Here is a 22,821-nt window from a genome sequence, read left to right on the forward strand (position 1 = left end):
CAACAAAGTAATGTAGTGTACGAATATAGGTGCCACTGTGATTGTGGCTACGTGGGAAGAACGTCAAGACGTCTGCAGGACCGCATAAACCAACATGTCCCCAGATTTATCAGAACACGTGCGTCACGCTCAGTGAAAAGCTCACCCTTAACTCATCCACTTAAGATTGATGCTGATCAATCAAAGGCCATTAATTCTGCCATCGGCAAACATCTGTTGGATAATCCGATTTGTGCGAATAATTATCGAGACGACCGATTTCGAATCGTAGGGCGAGGCCGTTCACAATTCCATTTGTGTGCCTTGGAATCAACTTTTATCAAAATACACCAACCAAAACTCTGTCAACAAAAGGAGTTCGTGTACCACCTAAAAATAGTACATTGAACGCTCTCTCATTCGAAATTTCATGCTGGTGACGTAATATTTTGTGATACGATTGTTGATATACAATGTTCTTTCCAATTCTCTACTAGTTGCTGACGATTACCCCTGACGAGTGTCAGCCGAAAATATTCGGGTTCATTTCATTATGAATATACTATTTAATTGTATATTGAAGTTCTGTACCTCCAAGAAGCTCTTCCAATAGTGATAAAGAAAGATGAGAGACATGCAAATACACTATAGATTACTAACCTACCGTAGTAGGTTAACAATCTATAAATACTTACCATACGTCCTCCTTAAGGAGGATTTGTCCTCCTTTTTCAGGTTTTTGAAAATATCCTCTGAGGACGCCTGAATGTCCTCCTTTACAGCTTTTAGGTGGGTGTCCGATTCCATAGACAACTCCTAGTCCTTTCTTTTCATTGTATCGCATTTTTTGTGGTGTATTGAACTGATAAAATTGCTAATAAATCAACGATGATGATGATGATAGAGCTAAGATGATGGATTGATTCGATTGAAAATGGGCATAAATGACACATAGAATAATAGGAAATTCGTGTTTCGAACATATATAAGCGATGACCTTTTTTATTTCTTAGTCAGCCGACGGAAAATGTAAAAGAAAAACTGTATTTCGGGAGTTGAGCCGGAAAGTTGACCTTTTCCTTAGTCAACCAACCAAAATTTTGTGGTAAATTTATCATTTTTTCCAGATTTTACTCCAGTATTATAAGTGTGAAAATTTTGAAAATGCGCCCTCCTTTCCCGATTCCAAAATATGGTAACCCTAATAAATTCACACAATAGAAGCATACGTTATAGGCACGATGCCTGTGCGCACGGGAAATTAACGTGATCAGTTTATTGTTTGAGAGGTATTCATGGTGTTTGTCGACTACACGGTCATTTACACCAGGCCGATATTCTTCATTTTTGTTCCGTATCTGCCGACTAATAGCGCGGCACACTCCTAGGCTTTTCGTAAGACACCGCTTACGCGAATGATGTGGCGAGGAGGAGCTTAGATAAACCTCCAACACTTAGCCTATATATAACACTTATTTAGGAATTCTGAAGTCGACCTCGGTCGGACTCGAACCCGCAACCCCTTGATGTAGCTGCCGCGGATTATACCACCGCGCTATCTCGCCACTGCGTGATCCGCTTATGTTAGATCAGTGGTGCTTGTAAGCCGGTGTTCTCTGGAAGTCCGTGGTAAACCTGGACGTCGAAACACGTGAACTCAATCATACATGCCATGTCTGATGGCACGCACCGTGTCTCGGCCATAATTGGTTGCAGGCCCGATCAGTAGGCTAGGTACTGTCGACTATTGCGGTATCTCTCAGTATCAGTTTATAAATATTTTGATCATTTCAAAACACCACAAAACTGCGATACAATGAAAAGATAGAAAGTTATCGAAACGATAGTGGTAGCCTACGTCGATCATCTGCAGTTGGCTAGGGTTACCGTGTTTTGGCATCTGGAAAGGAGGACACTTTTTACAAATTATAAAAGTCAGATTACCGGACTAGAAAACTATTGATTCTAAAATTTATACTGGATACCGTGTTGTGTTGACTAAAAAATGTCATTTTTCGGACTCGACTCCCGAATTACCCACTTTCTAACGATACTGCTGTGATGTTGACAAAAAAGGACATTTTTCCGACTCGACTACCCGCTCGAATGACTACATTACAGATTCCGCGTGATCTATGGCGTTTCAAGTCCAGGCTGTCCATTACCCTGGATTTCAGAGCTATAAAGATAAGGAAGAATTTACAAAAAGAAGGCGTCCAAGGAGGACATTTTCGATATCCTGAAAAAGGAGGACAATGGTAACCCTAGCGGCATGCCCAGTAGGGCTGGGCATAATGATTCGAGTACTCGAATCTGAATCGAGTAGTAATTTTAATGATTCGAGTCGAGTAGTAAAATACGATTTTTTCGAGTACTGAAATTATACGCTCTTCGCCGCTGAAAGTTATTAACTACAAGAATTATAGTTTCGATACTAATTTTCAGAGAGGAAGCCTTGAAACCTTGACTGGTCGTACCGTAGGCTTCAATACATAGTACAAAGCTACAAACGTTACTGGGAATAACGCATTTCTGAAGTCATGATCATTCCACAACATTGTCACCCAGTGAAATGAAATCAACGTGGTCCAAAAAATACCTAGCTATCTTTAATATTATGGATACCGGACATTATATTCGTTGTGGTGGCATAAAAGGTACATATTTGTACTTTGAAATACTGTATTCGGTTATGACGTCATAATAAGTGATACTCGATTACTCGACTCGACTCGAAGCAGAATACTTGATTCAGAATCGAATCACCCGGGTACTCGATTTTGCCCAGCCCTAATGCCCAGGCGATGTTATGGTTCGAAATCGAAAACGCGTCATTCTGAAACGTCATTTCTATCTCCAATGGTACTTCGTTACTGGGCACCTTAAAGGAGACAGTAAATTAAGTTGAACGGCCTCAATTCAACTACGATACCGAAATCGGCCAACCTCTCACCTCGTGCCTCTTAAATTTAGAACCATGGTTACCAAAAACTTGGTATATATTCTCTTCAGAACGCAAATTTTTAGAACCTAGCGGTCGGTCACGCACCCACAGCTCAGTATAGGGTTGAAGGCTCGCATCAAGGCCACAGTAACAACCACGAGACTGACGACATAGCCTACTTGAAATTGACAAGCCCAGCACCATAAGTGGTCCGCGTTATCCTGAATTTGCCCCATGTCAGTAGGCTACTACCGTTTCGCCCAGGCCAGCATCCCTAAATCTTTGGTGCTACCCCGTTACTACTTCAGTAATATGCCAAAATTCAGTCCACCCATTCCCCTTAAATTGCATACCTGCAATTTTGAGCTCAGGATGTATGATACACATATATTCATTCAGTGACAAATATGAAGATCAAATGCATAGCAAAATATAAGTAACCAGCGATTAATGCAAAAAATTATTTAGTGCAAAAAATACAAGGTTTCAGTGAACTTGGAAATCAATTGAAGAAAAGGACGTTCGCTTACCATGCTCATCACGGCTGAGGAATCAGATAAGTAAAATTGCATGATGAAGTGTACGGTGCATATTTCAGGAAACTAACATAAACAATCGAACAGACACCTCCTCAATAAATCAGATATGATAATACCTCACTTCACATTTTGACCACGGTCAAATCCGAGGTAACACAAAAATCAATTTCCCAAATATTTGACATTTTCAGCCCAATAGTAAGATATGAAATTGTGTTGAATACAGCCCCGATATGAATACACTCTTCGGGTCTGCATCTTGAACAGTGGATAGAAGTTATTGATCGACGTGTGATCCCTGCGGTTCGAGCAGAGAAACATACATTCTTTTGGCTGCAGCCAACAGTATTGGGACACCGGTACCATGACGGCAGAAGAGTAACGGTTGTATGTAGTTCTTCACTTCTCAGGCACCACCTGAGAAATTTACCCGGTTGGTAATTCATCCAGGTAGTCTTACTAGATCAATAATATCAACTTCGCAGTCGGCAGACAGGTATTCAATCTCACTGATTTACTTTTTCTCAAAAAACGCCCGTCTGTTAGCGAACACATCTTCGTTGTTAGACCCGTTGCTGGAGTTGGCCGGCGGGTCTGGTCTGGTTTTACCCATATTCGTAATATAGTTCGGTTTGCGAGGTGGGGCTGGTTTTGCTGCGATAGCGGGCTTTGGTGGTGGATTAGGCGGGGGCGACTTTGTTGCTGCCGTCTTGCTGCCTTGTATGTGAACAGCGTTTCGATCATCCCATCTCATACCAGGAGGAGTGTTAAAATTTGCATGGCCAGGAAAAGGTGGGTGCACCGGAAAAGGATCTTTAGTAGGCTTATCAAATGGCTGATCACGGAATTGGGGAACGCTTGTACAAGGTGGTAATGCTGGGAAGTTTTGCAAGTTGCTGAACGGAGTAGGTGCCGGGCTACTGACATTCGGGCTCCTTGGAGGCAGTTCTTTATTGGGGATATTCAGATTTCGAAATGCGCTGACTACACCGTCAAAACCTTGCCGTGGAAATCCATGTTTATTACCGGGACTGGGAGCTTCGTCCATATTGCAATATTCCGTTTGCTCTTCCAAATTACCATCACTTGTATCGTTGTAGTGCGTTTCGCTGTCCGACCACTGTTGGCGGTGTTGCGTGGAATTTATGGAAGGGGGCAATTTCGGGCTCGGCATCGGCGGTTTAAGACCTGGGTTCGGCGGTTGACCGAAGACCTTCATCTTTTGCGGAGAATGGAACGCCATATGCGGTGCATGGCCTCGCTGATGTGCGTCATTCCTGCCAACCTCGGGTGGCGGTGATGGCGGCCTTCGGGGAGGGAGGTCGTGGGTGGAGTGAATAGGACTGTCAGGCGAAAGTAATCTCTGATTGCTTCCAGCATCTACAAAATGATCACAATCAATTTCGAGTACAAGGGCTGGACAATAGCAGACCAACCTGCTTGCCACGGTGGCAGGCGTTGAGAAAGCGCGTCTTGCGGTGGGCTACCTGGAACTCTACTCCTTCCTGTTATGCAAGAATATCATTGCCACTATCTGATAATTAGACTAGACACACTGAGATTGTCAATGTTGAGGTTGCAATATCATGCCATAATTGTTAGCCGCGACTAATTCACGTTTGATCAAACAATACGGTAGATCAATCAAAGTCATGAGCGTTGCTGCAAAGTATAATTAACGCCGTACATTTTTACTTGAATGCGGGTAGTAGTAGCGATTTCCAGGACATGTCAAAATTACATAAAGTGGAAGATGAAAACGAAGGAGGGAAAGCAATCAATCAAGTAGGTTTCAAAAAGTACATCTGATCGAAGGCTCACATACTTAGCAGTTAATCCGAGGCGGCTAATTTCAAAATCTCAGGGTGAATCTTCGCGAGACGGCTGATGACACAGCAGATAGATGAAATTTTGGAAAATATATACGGTTACGGGGGTACAGGGTTCATTTCGCGTTGATGTTGTGACAATTTCACTCATAAACATGTAAAACTTACCACAACACTACTTTCTACTCTGCAAAATTTTAAACTAAAACTAAAAAAAATGTCCATCTAAAAACATAACCACTCGACTGAGCAGTACAAGCAAAATCTATTAGAATTGCTTGTCACACGGAGAGTCCAACACCACTCCTTACAATTGGCATAACAGACATTGATGAGGAGGTAACAAAAACAACGGTTTCAGACATAAATGAATGCAGCTAGTCACAGGTTCGCGTATGACTCGACTTTTGACGAAAATTGGATGTGGAAAGCTGAATGGAAAAACAGGTGCTTAAGATGGAACTGATTCAAGTAACTTTGTATCGGTAAAGGTGAGAAAGCGATGCCTCAAACTATGAAATATCATTACTGTGAATAATTAGGAAGTGTGCACTGTCCACTGTTCAGCTACCATAGTTGAGCATAAAAAATTACGACGGCATAGCAATGAGGGTAGATATAAATTTTCACCGACCTTACATTCACCAAAAAAATGTCACATGCTGTCAGAAGACACACCAAGCATCCCAACATTCGCGAGCACACCTCAAACCAGGTCCATCAACAAAAAATTATGGGGTCAAGAAGAAATATGTAGCGCTTCTGCCTTCTTGATATGAAGACACATCCCCGCTATTGCGTATATTTGTTAAATAAATGTGAAGTACTTTTTAATAATGAAACTCTTATTGTTGACATTTCATCCGGTAAATAAATTTTCAGAAATGGCTGTTGACTTTGCTATTCGAACAAGACAGCTTTACTGCTTCATAAATAGGCTTCATATTTGCTTAAACCTGATTTCTTTTTGTATGCTGCAGGGATATTATGGCATGTTGTTACGAGAGCATTACCACAAAAGGAAACCTCACGTCATTGGTGTTTTTAATGATACAGAAATGCAATCGGAAAAGTACATGGAACTACCATTATAGTTTGAAAAATTCTGGGTCAAGCACACCGATGATATAATCGATAGTTTCAAGAGAAACTTGAGCTTCCCATCAACAGTGTATATCAACATGTTTTCATTCTATACAAGCCGTTCGAATTCGGAAGAGTTGTAAGAAAGTATGCACACTAGGGCTCTTCAAAAATGACTTTTTTTTTTCAAATCGCACTGGCTACTTGATAAAATTGTTAGGTTACCTAATTTAAGCCTACTCACCAAATTTGGTTCAATTCCAACCAGTACAAGCGGAGTTATTGCCGTCGAAAAATTTGGATTTGAATAAAATAGTATTTACGGTGGGCACCACTAAAATACATAATTAAAGAATTGGTCACTGTAAATACTATTTTATTCATAATCCAAATTTTTCAACGGCGATAACACCGCTTCCACTGGTTGGAATTGAACCAAATTTGATGAACATCGTTTCTATAGACAACCCAACACTTTCATGGGGTGAACAGAAATTTTTAAATTTTTTGTTGTTTATTTTTATATAATAAATAGAAACTTTCTTCTCCTGTAGCAATGCGGCTACTGGTTGGAATTGAACCAAATTCGGTGAACATCGTTTCTATAGACAACCTAACACTTTCATGGGGTGAACAGAAATTTTCAAATTTTTTGTTGTTTATTTTTATATAATAAATAGAAACTTTCTTATCCTGTAGCAATGCGGCTACTGGTTGGAATTGAACCAAATTTAGTGTGTAGGCTTAAACTAGGTAACCTGACAATTTTATCAAGTAGCCAGTGCGATTTGAGAAAAAAGTCATTTTTGAAGAGCCCTACTGCACACGCTTGATGCACTTTATATAATTTCAAAAGAAAATTCAACTAACCAATTCCAATTGTCAAGACTTTTTGTAGTTCAGCTACCGGATTCGGTCTTGACGTGTTGCTAGGCGGCTCAAAGACTGAATTTGGCATGCAAAGCAAAACCAAGTCATTCCAAAATAACAACAATAGAAGGCAAACAAGAAAAAATCACCTTCTGAGTTCGACCAGCCTTTCGCAGGACACGAGGGCTTTGGAGAAACGGGCCTAGGGTTGGTATCAGTTCCGCATGACGGCAGAGCAGGATACAGATGCGGGGATGAGCCGTGCTTGGGTAAATAGCTGAAGCCGGGCTGTGTACGAGGTGGGTACCTCATCGAGTTAGGAGTTTGCGATGGGGTAGTAGACTTATGCGGCTGTCGCTGTTCCAAATTGAAGTCAACCGGCTTGGTCGTAGGGACTGGAGGCGGTGAGTCGAATCTTCCCTGAGACAATCTACGCTCATGGCTAGGCATTGGCCTTCCCATAAATAATTCCGACCGGGGCCTGTGATCGACATCTGCTTTGCCTACCGGGTCCCTACGTGGTATCGGTGGTCCTGGGGCAGGGTCTGGATGCATTAGATCGAGAGACGGGGGTCCTGTATCAAGGATGTTGCGTTGTATTGCGAAGCTAGGTCGGGGCGCATTCGACATAGGATAAGTAGGAAGCTGGGGCGGGCCCGAGTTGAAAAGATGGCTTTTTCGAGGGCTGACAGTATTACCGGAAGATGACGGGGGCGAGAGGGGGTGAGAGGGCACAGAACTTGGAAAAGATGGCAGGGCTGGGACACCACGGGGTGACATGGGATCAGAATGCGGGGAATTCGGAAAAGAAGATGGCAGAGCTGGGATACCTCGGGGTGACATGGGATCAGGGGGCACTGAATCTGGAACAGAACATGGCAATGCCGGGACACGTCGCGGTGACATGGGATCAGAGTGCAGGGAATTTGGAAAAGAAGATGGTAGGTTTGGGACACCTCGCGGTGACATGGAAGCCCAGACCATGGAATTTTTAAGAGATGGCGGTCGTGGATCGCGTGAGACGGAGCTTGTTGGCACTACAGGCCACGCATCCGATGGCGGCAAAGGAGGCAGGTACTCGTCACTGGAGCAGCTCTCAAACGAGCCGCATTCGCTCGGATCTTTGACATCTTGAGGAAAGGAACATGCGAAACCATGCAAACAAAATAACACCAAGGTGCACGTCGCACGCGCGTGTATTGCACCCACCCACTGGTTCGTACACGTCGCCGCCGATGCCAGAGTCCACCGTCTTGTGAGATTCGGCGCCACAAGCAAAATTGTCCCTGTTCGGAAAATTGCTAACCCGCCTGCAAGAGGTAATATTTCCAAATTATAACAATAATAAGAGTATCGTAGGCATTTAACAAGTTTCACATTTCTGTGAGTTTCACATTTCTGTGATACACCTCACAGTCCAGACATTCTTCTCCAAAATTTACCAGTTTATCATACGTCTTTGGCCTGACATCCTCAACCTGACATTTGTCAACTTTCCCGTCGATTTCGCAGAAAGGCGTTTCATTTCCAGTAGTCAGGACATGGACACATATTTGGTATCTAATGACTTCGTAATTACTTGGATACAGGATTTCCCCTTTGCTACCGCGAAATCAAGCATACTATAAACTCCAATACCGATTCGAGCATACAAACATTCTCGTCATCAAACACATGGTCAATTATAGTTACCAACTGAACAAGTCCAACCAACATCAAGTGGGCTCCACATAGATAGGATAACTGATCTGAAGTCTTATCAAATGACAGTACTGAATGACGACAATGTTATTATTATTAAAGATCATTACGGTAATAAAGTTATTATTAAAGATTTATCGCGAGCTAACGCCATGCAAAATTTGGACCCTCAAACTGACTTTCTATAAAAAAGCGGGCACTGCTGGGTGACACGACGCTTAGACTACGCACAACCACATTTATCCACAATAAAATTACATATATTAATCACAATTATGTTGACCTATTATGTTAATATGAATGTTGGTGACAGGTGGTGGTTCCAATGGATCACAGGCAGTGTATGGTCGACTGGTCGTGTGCACTGAACACTACCACAGGAATAAATACTAAATACGAAAACACCAATGAGTTGAGACTTACAAAATATCATGACAACAGTTGGCTTTACATGTCACCCTGAGATTACCGACGCATAGGGCGACTATTCACCTACAAAAGCATCAGCTTACCCGTCTTCTTTGCAACTGTTGGGTCTCGTTGGATCAATAACATGCCTGTCAATCGGATTACGCAGAGGATACGATAGACTTCCCTGCATGGTATCTGTGAGCAACAAAATGAAATATTTTCAGGAAAAATCTGTCCGGTCATGCTCATTCAAGGTGCAAGGTTTCGCGGGTATCGCAAAAAATAATTAGTGGTGGATATAACGTCTACCTTCGGCGCTTATCGATGAAATGACACCTGTCGGTTTATGCAGATAATATCTTCTGTATTTAAGGCGTATCGTATATTCTGCAAGCACAAAAGGACTGTATTACAGATGCTGGATGCAAGTCTGCAAATTAGGACTGTGCTTGATCGCTACTTTCATGCAGGGAACAATTCGATCTAGGTTCGAATTTCTGGTTTTTCCAGTTCCACAACACAGGAATTCAAGCTTAATTAATGTGGCTCAACGAAGACTTTATCAACTCACTGGACTTCGAAAAGTTATACTTTTCTATTTCACAGCGGAAGGCTTCCATCCACTCATTCTTTTCCAATTCGTTATCTGTAATGAGCACGAGAGATGGCAGATTATTATATTGCACAAGACCAGAGACACATAAATACATGATTAAGATCATTGAGTGAGAGATCTATGACACAATCTTCACTTTATATATTAACATAGTGACCACCCCAGTACAAAACGGAGGTATGCAGGAAGAGCATTGCGATTCATGCTGTCGACAAGTTCCGCCTACTCAGGTTTTATACCGCATTGACCATTTACAATTACGGTAACAAGCAACCATCAACAATAAAGAATAGATGATACCATACATTCTGGTTTAACAATTGAATGAAACTATGAACAAACCTAAGAAGAAATTTTCAGATGCATCAGCCAAGATGTATTTCTAAGTGGCAACGATCACCGATAAATGCATGAAAGGAATTATTGTAGGCTTTCTTAACGGGGGCGATATCGCCGAACGAGCCGAAAAGTTGACCTTACTTTTTTTTCTAGTCAACCCGCCGATCATTGCAGATTGCATACCGATTTTTCGGTTCAGAAAATCTGGGGGGCGATGATCGGCTTTGAGCTTGAAAAGGGGGCGATGAGTCGAAAAAGGTTGGGAACCACTGAGCTAGACATCAAATATTATTCCAACAATGCATACCTGTAGCAAAATACCAAATTCTGTCGCTATGGTTTTTGCCGTAGACTTTAAAAACATGTCTCATTTTCCCTTCCTCTTCTTCAGCATTAACAACACTATAAAAAGCAAATATCTAAATATCAACGTAGTGGGTGCATGGAAGTAGTGCATGGAAGAATCATTCTTATTCGATCAAAGTTTATTAGCTAACTGCAAATTTCTATGTTTTAAATCGGTCAGAATTGTCAGATCAAAAGTTTTGTTCAGTGAATACAACTTTCTCAGTACGGCAATAAGCACATGTTGACATAAACAAAACAATTTGGAAAAAAAAATGTGATTTGCTAGACTAAATCAATGAATATAGCCATAACATGAAATGTATGACATTTAACTACATTTTATAGCAGTTACTGGTTACCAGAAACCAAATGTTTGAATAGTACCATTTCCAGCCATTCCAGCAGAGGTCACATGAATGTTGAAACACAGTCTTGTTGACAAAGCACACAAAATAATGACTGGAGAATATCGCTAATATTACACCTGGGGAATACATGTGTTTAAATATAGAATTTGGTATCGAACCAGAGTCTTTTCAATGAATTGAGGATTGAGCGTATACAGTATGAAGCTGAGAATGAGGTGACACAAGCTTACTACAAGACTATCTTTTTCAAATTATGAGAAGGTTAGCACATACGGTAACGCAATGTAATTTCTGATTGATGTAAGTACAATGACCATAGAATCATTAAGAATTAGTAACGACGATGGCGAGACTTGTCAAATAAATTTGTTATCTGAATATAATTGTGAATATCTGAAGGTTATTGAATAAATTTCGTCAAAAACATTCATGGGCAGATTCAGCATACAAATATTTAGTGGTATATTGGCCCTTTTCATAGGCCACCTGTGCTTAGCTCAAATGTAACAGACCAAGTAACCCAAGACATAAATAAAACCTATTTCCTGGGCCACACACACACACTCACAATTGGCACTTATTCGTTGGAAGCAATATATTTCTCTGTGGGATGTAGGCTGCGCAGTGCGCACCTCTGTATAAATATAATGAACTCAGTTCTGGTATTGTGATTGGCTACATTTTATGGAGTGATTTCTATTTGACAACTCTCTATTATTACTGTAATAATAGAAAAATTCCACATTCCAACTTATAAATAGTGGATTTCATGTGGTCTTTATGACACTTTCCCCTATAAAAGTGATGCTAATTTATCCTGAAACTACTGTCTACTTGACAAAATTTTAAAAGACTTCAAGCAGAAGTGAAAGTAGTCTAAGAGAGGAGCCCAATTCTTCCCCTCCACTAAGTAGTGCTCAGATGCATGTCTCCACTCAACCAAGTACCGATTGATACTGAAAGTCGAGTGCGTGCCAATTCTCGCTGCTCAGTTGAGTATCGATTTCCCGGCGTCATTTTCCGCAGTTGTGTTGCCAGATTAGTTTAGCCTTGAACCAGACACCTTGGGACGATTTTGTCATGACAAAGAGACGCTTTCCTCGTTATTTTGTCACAAAACCTACTACGTAAACGTCGCCCTCACTGATTTGCCTCATCCAGACCCTTTGAAGATGGCCCAATAGAATATTAGTAATCCTTGAAGATACCCGGAAGCGGGAACCTTCCTTTGCCCCACAGAAGTATATTTGAAAGACACTACAGACCCATTCGATATTTATAAAGATAAGTTTCGCGGCAGGCGACAACGTAAGTGCAGGCCTCAAAGATCAAAGAATTGAAAATTGACGTTTCTTCAGGATTTCAATGCACGATTCACTTTGCTCCTCTACCATTCAACTTTGCCATATCCACCCTACATTTTTGGTTAGGTTTATTAGCAATTTTTCGTTTTTTCTCCCCGACATATTCATCATTTCTCGTTTCGAAAAGCTTATTGCTGCTCTGCTGACGAGACTCTCGTCTGAATATTGAAAGGCCTGAAGGTATAGTGACTCCATCCCAACACTGATATCACCAAGAACTCTATCAGCTCAGGTTCATGATGCTGCATTGTGGTAGAAGCATTCGTAAATTTAATAGCTATCAGCGGCGCAAAGCTCGTCGGTTTTGCTCGACGATCACTCTTTGTCGTCATTTCTGTATCTATAAATTTCAGAAGACAGTTGACATGACTTTTGTATTATAAAATTATATGGAACAAAATCCACCCAAGCGCCATCTCACTCATTTACTCAACGGAACTTGACGCTAACGCATCCACACAGCAGTTACCATTCCAGTAAACCGAGGTACCGTACAAGAAGTCGAAATGGTTTCATTCGCTCAGCAGAACGCAATAATAGTATTTCATTATCGAATACTACAGTACTGGTACCCGTAGGTGCCTACAGTTGGCTGCTCGACCGTAAAAATTGACACTCAAGTCTGGTGGTGCGCTGACTTAAATTTGAGAGCTGATTCGAACGCATTTGAGTGTGAGTATACTTTTTGGCACGAGTTGAGCAACGAAATCGTTGCTGAGTAGAGAATCGCTACTCAGCAGAGGAATTGGGCTCCACCCTAAAAACATAACCTCTTGGGTAGGTAGAGCCAGCAGGCAAAACTTACTTTTGTACTTCGAAAAATATGCACTTCGTAAATTCGCTACTGAAAGCCTTTGCTAGTAATAATAGATTAAAATTCACGCTGTAAAACGGTCAAGATTTAATCAAGAATCAATGAGTCTATGCCAGTTCAGGCGAAAGCATAGCTATGAAAACTATAAAGAGTGAACATATTACAGATATGTTTTAATAAGCTTGCAGTAACTTCAATTATACAATATATATAGCCTATTTGTTATATAACGTACTTGCTGCTGTATCCTTGTAATGAAAATTTACCCTGTTGCTTGTCAGACTTCTCATTCTTGTAATAATATACCCAACCATTGTTAATGATGATGAAGCGATCGTCATCTGTAATCATGTAACAAATGAAATACATGTATTTATGAAACATAATTCGTGTGGGGAGTGCCAGTGTACTCTGGAAGCTCATTAAATAAGAGCTAATAAAAACTTGTGCCACGTTGTGTCATTCATTGTTCCGCTGGAGTGCACAATTTACATCAGGTATGGTGGTGCTATATAGATCGATAACATTCAGATTCTAAAAGACAGCACTGCTTGTCCCTAAAATAAATTTCAAAATACAGGTGACTTCAATGGATCACCAACAGCTACAAATTATGTTATCAATTCTATGCATTTTCTAATCATTTTCAAACGACAGGTGCAGCCTAGTTTGATTGCAAACTGAAATAATTTGTCTTGCTTAGCATGCTTGTTTCGATAATTTTTCTGCTCGAAGTATAAACTGTGATTAAGATAGTATTTTCCCAATAGATATATAAATAATTTTTATCATTGAAATCATCATACAATATAGCCCCGTGCATCAATCAAGGGAAATAGGCTGTTAAAACATTGTATAAATTTGTAGTAATAACCTATTGACTACATTTTGACATTAATCTTGCAAATGACAATATTTATTGATTTAGACACTTTGTCTAAACCTATTATTTTAAGCTGCCTTTTCATACATCTACTGGTACTCAAACCTGCTTCAGAAATTGCTACATTTATTGTCTACTCAAATAGAACATAAGCTTCACAGTATCTATATTACTACCAGGCACTAGCATTAGTCATTATTTCTTACTTGACGGGTTGCCCAGTTCACCTTATTACTAATTCATGGCAATATGTGACAATAGTCGGGAAATAATTGGCTACGTCAACATTAGGCTAGTACTAACAGTGGGTCTTATATATGTGATTTGCCTAACCACATTAAAAATAACTTTAGCAAATATAAAAGCATTTTAAGCTTGACAACTGGTGAAAATGTGAATTGTGATAGTTTTTTGAAGATAGCCTAGGCCGATGTTTCGCAAATAGTGAGTCACAAGTCTCACGGATCAATTCTGGGCTGTGAGGACGTGCACTCTGGGCGGTATTCGTTAAATTCATAATTTTGTCAGGATAGGGCACTTGTCTTATCCTGAAATCGCAGTCGAAAATGAAAATTGACATTCCTAAATAGCACCGGACAGTGGAACAATTGGTTTTCGACATCGCATAGGTACCTAATGTGTTCTAACAACCAAACTATAGCCAAACTAGACTTCAATCACAGTCCAGTAGCTTTCGATCACCTTGACCTTCAGCTATACAATCATGCTGTTTCATACTATTTTGTGCAGGAAAATAGGCGTAGCAATTTTATTTAAACCTCTAATTATATAATATAGCCTATACTTCATTTGTGATAACGATCATAGAATGATCAACTACAACAAGCATAGTAGTCGGGATGAAAATTCAGTGCGGGGGAAGGGAAACGTTTTCGAATAACGGTATGAGCACAATAATAGTCGTTGTAACGTAAACAACACATCCTAGGGTCAAAATTTTGAGAGGCATTCGCGCCCTTCAAGATTTATAAGACTTACACTTATCTTGAAACAAGGGGATTTTAATTCCCCCAGCCTTCTTCCTGAGCATTCCAGATTTCCGCATACCCTTTGCACGGAATATTTGGGAGGCTGGTACATCTGGCATTGCTACCGGATAGGTATTATCCATCATTCAATTTTCTGGTTTCCAACTTTTTTAATTTAATCCATGCCACATGTTTCAAAATTAATACCCATGTGTACCAATGACTCTGAAAGTTCATAAATATTACAAGTTAACTCTGCAAATTTACTTGAATGCACAATGCACATGCACAATCAAGCGATACGTTCTGCAAATTTCAACTGATACGCTACTACAGTCAGACATGCGAGTAGCGCACATGAGTAATTACGTCTTCGGCGCAACAAGAAATAGTCTTCCTTGTAGTGAGTTGATGATTCATCACGATGCTACCTTACGTTAGGCTATCATATTACGAACATGCTATCAATAACCATAATCAATGCAGACTGTCATCATATTCCCATCCACTCTCCAAATCATGATCTACGTTTCATAGTTCAATATATTAGTTAATGAATACAACATTCACATTATGCATCAAGCATCACGAAGTTTGCGTGTTGTATGCCATATCAATTTGAAGCATCGATTACGTCGGTTACGTGCTCAATTTGATCTACACTCGTGCACCAATGGCTACTTTAAACTAGAAAGTATTTCTAAATTCCTTTGTATTTCCATCACAGTTATGCCACGCGCCAATAAACCCGGATCTACGGTGAATACAAATGCTATACGCCTCACTTCGAACCGGCGACTCGCCCTCGTTCACGCTAATAAGATGATATTACGTATATTATGTAGCACACTATCGTCATCGTCTCGACTCGATAACGATCAAAGTCATTCGGACATATTCGATGACTTTGGTGATGACAACTTGCGCGTTCTACTGAGCGTGTTCAGTTCACTGAGTTATACACCTCCGCACGCTGGCGCTAACTAGTGAGCACGAGCTACAGATTAGTGAATTATAGATAACTAACCTAGGTTAGTTATCTATAAGTGAATGCGAGCAGCTGAGCACTGAACGAACAATGAACATTGAACACCGAACCACAGTGTCCTATATATGGTGTCGTCACAAGCAAATCTCACGGCATAGTGTAGGCTAATTGGTCTATGTCACAATTTCCATTTGGCTACAGGTAATTTGACGGTCATTTTTGACCGGCTTGCCGAGCAATAAATTTGGTAAAACGGGTATCAATCGAAAGCTGACCCTGCACTGATTACTAAAATATAAATTTTATCCCGCTCATGGCCCTGGAACCCACACAATCAGCCTCAAATTTTCATTGTTACGGAGATTGGCATTGGGACGCAAAAATGCTGTCTGGCGAAACGAGAGACTAGCTCAAGAGCAAAAGAGCGGCTGCGCGACGAGAGTTAGAGTGCTCAGCTGGCATAGCGGCAATGTGCAATGAGCTTGTGTTTCGAATTGCAATCGCGTCGCGCTGTTGATGCTGTCTATAGACCAGTGGTTCCCAACCGGTGGGGAATTCAATGGTTTCTGGTGGGGAATAGACGCAGTTGTTAAACAAAACTCATTGTTGAACTCTGGATAACAAATGATGGCGTTACAAACATGCACATGCACATGCATCACGCCCAATACGACGTGAAATAACGCTTTCGCTAATTTTGAATGTTACCGGTATCAGTGCACAATACGTTTTATGTTGAATAGGCGATGGTCTTGCGTACTGGTGTGGTTTTCCAATAGCAAGTTCCTGCTAAACTTCTGGCCAAATGTTATGGAGGTGCATTTTTAAAGGGTATTCAGGAATTTTGGGTAGTGGGGAATGAAGACTCGGAATAAATCTGAAGTGAGGAATGAAGCCAAAAAGGTTGGCAACCACTGTTATAGACGCTTCGGTAGAAGCGAGCACACATTACCAGCCTTTCCTTGACTGGCGGGCCACGGGTTGGCCGGCCCTGGTATAAGCTTATATTTCCTTGCAAGTCTTCGTCGAAATTCTTGGCAAAGCGACGGAAGATATTGATTTTATGAGATTATTATATCATTTGATTGACCATCTGACAATTGATAATCATCTGATTGCTCCAGTTTATACATTTGGCGACATTTAAAACGTCAATATGTAGCCTACTTCAGCATTGAGTAGGCTTACCATATTTTGGAAAACTAAAAAGAGGACACGTTTTCAGAAATTTGAGACTTGCAAAACCGAAGAAGAATTCTCAAAAATCGGTGAATTTTTCCCACTTTGTGATCGGTTGATTAAAAAAAAAGGTCAAACTTCCCGGCTCAACCGTTTTTCCCTCCACATTGCTAGGTGGATGACTAAAAAAAGGTCAACTTTTCGCTCAGAGCTCAAATCACCGTTTTTCACTCCGAAAGACCCGCCGGAGCGTCACTTCTGTGCTAATTTACGGCATATCACTCGCATTTTGCTCTAAATGTGACCTAAATTTTCAAAAAAGAGGACAAAATCTCAAAAAAGAGGACAAAAGGGCGTCCTCCGAGGACACTTTCAAAAAAGTCAAAATAGAGGACAAATCCTCTTAAAAGAGGACGTGTGGTAACCCTAGCATTGAGGCTTTATGTGGCCCGAGCAGTAGTTAGGTATCGTTTTATTGTACATTAATACATGCTATCACTTCACTGAAATGTAGGGTTGAAATTAGCAATATGACGTCACGAGGTTCGCGTTCGAATTCACACAGAACCTTTCTAAAAGCTTCGCGTTCACACGAGCCTGAAGCTTTCAAAGGTTCACACCATCCCTACTAAAAATGTCATCACTTTCATTCGACTCCAAATCTACTCACTTTTTACGTGAATTTAGTGGCATTGACAAAAAAAAGGTCGTCTTTCTGGTTCAGCTCCCGAAAGATCCGCCGAACCGTTACTTTAGTACTGATTTCCTATATCTCATTCCAATTTTGACATAAATTGAACCAAAATTTTCTAAAAAGATGACAAAATTCTCAAAAAATAGGACATTTGGGCGTCATCCGAGGACACTTTCAAAAAAAGTAAAAAAGAGAACAAATCCTCTTAAATGAAGACGTATGGTATGGTATTCTTACCTAAAGAAACGCTGTACACCAAATATAGCTTGATTCCAGCTGATAGGTGTGAAGCTATTAGGAGTTTAAATATTTTGTATTTATTATCAAACAAATTAAAAATAAATTTCTGTCAACCCCATGAAATTGTTAAGTTGTCTAAACGAATGAAGCATAACGACTTCCAACCTGTAGAAGTGAAGTAATTGCAGTTGAAAATTTTGGATTTACAAAAATATCATTGGCGGCGCTGGGTAATCCCACAATTATTAACTTCGCTTCTACGGGTGTGAATTGCGTCAAATTTGTTTTGCATCGTTTTTCGTAGACAACTCAACATGAATTGCATGGGGATTTTCACTGGTGTGACAAAAAGATCTATGAATCATGGGGTAGACAGTAAAATTTGAAAAACCCTACTGTCAGCTTAGACCAGTGGTTCCCAACGTGGGCGATATCGCCCTCCCCAGGGGCGATTTGGCGGTCTAGGGGGCGATAGGGGGGGGCGAAAATGGACAAAGGGGCGACAGGGGTGAAAATAGCGAAGGGGGCGATGGCGCGTTAAAACGGGGAAATTGGAGCCAAATCGGAGAAATGAACGTTTTTTTTTTAGTCAACCTATGAAAATTTAGCTGCAAAAGTGTAGAAGTTCGACATCGAGCCGTAAAGTTGACTTTTTTTTTAGTCAACCAGCTGGGGGGCGATGATCGGTGTGGAGCTTGAAAAGGGGGCGATGAGCCGAAAAAGGTTGGGAACCACTGGCTTAGACCATGTTGTTGTTTATTGTATTTATGGTGTTTGTCGACTACAGTGGTCCACTGGCCAATTGCCATTTACACCAGGCCGGTGTTACTTATTTTTGATTCCGTAACTGCCGACTTGTAGCACGGTCCACTTCTATAGGCTTTTTGTATGACTCTGCTTACGCGGATGAGATGGTGAGGTTGAGGAGGAGACTAGATAAACACTAAGGCAGGGATTCTAGAGTCGGCCTCGAACCCACAATTAACCCACTGGACCTACGTCGGACTTATATAACGGTATAAACAGCTAGAGCAGTGGTTCTCAACCGGGGGTCCGCGAAGCATTTTCAGGGGATCCGCGACGCCTCAAAATAGATGATAAGCTAATTTGTATATTCGGAAAATCACAAGTCAGTTTCGCTTCATTACTAGTAAAACTCCAGAGCTCACATTTACAGAATGGCAGTCTGAGATGAAATATTCCATTGCGCTGACTCATTTTAATTGCTAAATTGCCAATAGCCTACGAATACCAGTATTTTCCTGTTTAGATATGGTTTGTTGGGGATTGTGGGGAAAAAGTTGGATGAGTAAGGTCAATCACGGTGACTTTGAAATGTTTACAAAATTCCATTTTCTCCTGTGATATAAATAACCATTTTCCCATAATAACTTCAAGATAAGCTGTTGGATAGAAATGAACAGGCTTGGCGGTATATATTTGTGGCGATCATACCCAAATGCGCGTCGTCGGAAGCTTTACGCGTTATTATTACATTCGCCATCACCGATATTTGTGGAAATGGATTTTCGGTACTCGTTAGTATCCTATCGAAGGCGCGGATTTTCAAGACACGACCGCGTATTTCAAGAAATGCAATTGCAGAATTCGCTAAGTCAACTCAATCTCTACATGGATAGTATGATCTTATTTTCAAGAAAAGTCACTTTGTTGCTGTTTATCACTAACCCTACAGTTATCATTTGCACAAGACAGATGACGATTGCACGATTATTGAACTAAATTAGAACTAAAACTTAGTGGGGGTCCGCGATGGTCCGAAATGGGTTCGCGAAGACGAAAAGGTGGAGAACCACTGAGCTAGAGTAGGGTTGCCATACGTCCGGAATTTCCCAATTTCCCGGACATGTCCGGAATTTCAGTGTTCAAACTTGCGTCCGGGAGGAATTTCTAAACATGTCTAAATGTCCGGAATTTTGAAAGCTTGAAGTAATACATGGTCATAGTTTTTCCGTAAACCTACATAATACCATTATTTTTGGGAATATTCATGCCATATGATACTTTTCTTCGCACTGCGCGCGATTTACTATCACATTTATTGTTGTTAATGTGGGGACTACCACCCTCGCAAAAACTGCAATAAAATATAAATATAAATAACATTCAGTTGCTGAAATAAGCCTAATTGTAATCGCGATTATAGGAGAACGCTATGTTCCTAGAGATGGTTAGGCCGTTTAAATGCTTTATACAAAAATATAGTGGTTCCAACCGTGGAGGTCGTTCGCCTTTATTCTGGGGTTCGTGAAGATGTTGAACGTAATCATCTTCTAAAATAGCCCGTGAGTAAGTTTGGCCGAAGGTGCTGACTTCTTCTAGTAATCAGTTCGTCAAATTTTGATCTGGGTCACCGAACATTTTCAAATTCGAGATGGAGTCGCTACCATAAAAGGTTGGAAACCATTGGATGTGGGGTGTTTATAAAGTTCCGTGGTGTGCACCGGCATAAGGCTGATCAACAATCTTATCGGTGTGACATGAACATGAGTTAACGATTCACAATTACTGTATTTTCCAAGTCATTATCCTTCATCAACTCTGATTATGTGGGCGGAGAGAGGATCAAACTATGTAGTAATATGAAAGAAACAATATTATTGACAGAATTCATTCAAAACATTTAACGTTCTGATGCATATAGAAACCAGATGCATATAGGAAGCCCCCTCCCCCATGAGTTACATCGATTACCCCTGTGGTGAGCCCAAAATCATTGTTCATTTGGACGGGAAGCGGCTGAAAAAATATGGTTTCGGTCCCGGTTACACAACACACGGTTACATACTCCTGAACCGGATCGTGACCACCTCTGGTCGATAGGCAAAGCATTGCTAGTGTGACGTCATATTGACAGACAGTGTGGTCGAAACTCATTTTAAAATCCGCTAGTGGCCGCTAAAGAGTGTCCGGAATTTAGGTCACAGAAATATGGCAACCCTAAAGGGTAGGTCAAACGGTACCGAAATTTGCTAGTGACGTGGTTTCTTTCTTTGATCCACTCCTTCGCTAGCTAGGTCGCTAGCGAGGTCGCTAGTCAAGCCGCTACCGACGCGTTTCACGCGCGAGCTCGTTAGTGAATCTTGTTAAGACAGTATTACGTCACGGCGGAGAAAAAATTATTGTGAAATATGGATCAGTTGTTCGGAAACTTCCGCCGTGTACGGACCTAGCCTAGTAGGTCATGGATTGTAGCATACCCATAGGCGCCGACTTACGAGGTTACGAGGTACACAACACTGAATAATATCATACGCACTAGGGATGGTGCGAACCTCCGGAAGGTTCAGGTTCGTGTGAACGCGAACCTTTTTGAAAGGTTCTGTGTGAACGCGAACGTGAACCTCGTGACGTCATGTAACGTCTTATTGCTAATTTCAACTCTATATTTCAATGAAGTGATAGCCTATATTAATGTACATTGTACACGATACCTAGCGATGACTCGTGCCACATAATGCCACAATGCTGAAGTACATATGGACTTTTTTAATGTCGCTAAATGTATCAACTGAGGCAGTCAAATGATATAATAATCCCATAAAATCAATATCTTCTGTCATTTTGCCAGCAATTTCGATGAGGACTTGCCAGGGAATAAGCTTACGCCTTAACGGTCTAGGCCAGACCGAACAATGTCCTCGGCGTCTGAGTATTGCTAGTATACATGGATATTGAGTTAGAGTGCTAAACGGGTTTCTATACTTGCTACCGATATTACCCCATTAACAAGTTATACAGCAGTAGCCAACACCCTAATTGCACGGATTTTCTTATAATGATAGGCCTATAGTAAACATATGAAGTCATGATTGAATAGGGTTGCCATTAGGGATGGTGTGAACCTCTGAAAGGTTCAGGTTCGTGTGAACGCGAACCTTTTTGAAAGGTTCTGTGTGAACACGAACGTGAACCTCGTGACGTCACGTGACGTCATATTGCTAATTCCAACCCTATCTTCCAATGAAGTGATAGCCTATATTAATGTACACTATACCTAGCGAAGACTCGGTCCACATAATGCCACAATGCTGAAGTACATATTGGCGTTTTAAACGTCGCTACATGTATCAACAGCGGTAATCAAAGGATGTAATAATTGCATAAAATCAATACATTCCGTCGCTTTGCCAACAATTTCGACGAGAACTTACCAAGGAATATAAGCTTACGCCTTCACGGTCTTAGCCAGACCGGACAATGAGATCGGAGTCTGAGTATTGCTACATTTATATTGAGCAGAGTGTACAACGGGTCTCTATACTCGCTACCGATACCACAAACAACAATAAGTTATGCAGCAGTAGCAAGCACCTTAATCGCATGGATTTGGTTTAAATGATAGGCTACAGTAAAGATATGAAGTCAAAATTGACTCCATACGCCGATTCAATTTTTTACATCAGAAGGCGATATCAATGTCATTGATTGGTTGAATAAGCATCATTCGCTGATTACGTATATATCGCTCGTGATGTTGTGTGATTGCGGGTCAAGCTCACAGCAGAGAGTCACTAAATATTCACAAACGAAAAGCTGGTTTTTCCGAGAAAGTTTTTGCAACAAAGCAAGTAAAACTTTTAAGGTTGTCGAGGTGCATGCCGCATGCTCGTTTAGCGTTG

General features: G+C 40.9%; 1 protein-coding gene and 1 long non-coding RNA gene across 2 annotated transcripts in view; one reads left to right on the forward strand and one right to left on the reverse strand.

The window, feature by feature from the left end:
* The window catches only part of LOC145441597 (uncharacterized), a 209,639-nt gene that overhangs the window by 171,834 nt on the left and 14,984 nt on the right, over positions 1–22,821 (forward strand). The window lies entirely within an intron of this gene.
* Positions 3,258–10,007, reverse strand: LOC145441582 (uncharacterized). Its single transcript, XM_080319480.1, has 6 exons — positions 9,928–10,007; positions 9,458–9,551; positions 7,394–8,554; positions 7,245–7,319; positions 4,899–4,967; positions 3,258–4,842 (listed from the first exon to the last, which is right to left on the reverse strand). Exons 2-6 carry the CDS (start codon positions 9,498–9,500, stop codon positions 3,977–3,979), a joined length of 2,214 nt encoding a protein of 737 aa, XP_080175606.1. The 5' UTR covers positions 9,501–9,551; positions 9,928–10,007; the 3' UTR covers positions 3,258–3,976.

This window comes from Botryllus schlosseri, chromosome 6 (assembly GCF_051294905.1).
Source record: "Botryllus schlosseri isolate E-star chromosome 6, Bs_hap1, whole genome shotgun sequence".
NCBI classification, from domain to species: Eukaryota; Metazoa; Chordata; class Ascidiacea; order Stolidobranchia; family Styelidae; genus Botryllus; species Botryllus schlosseri.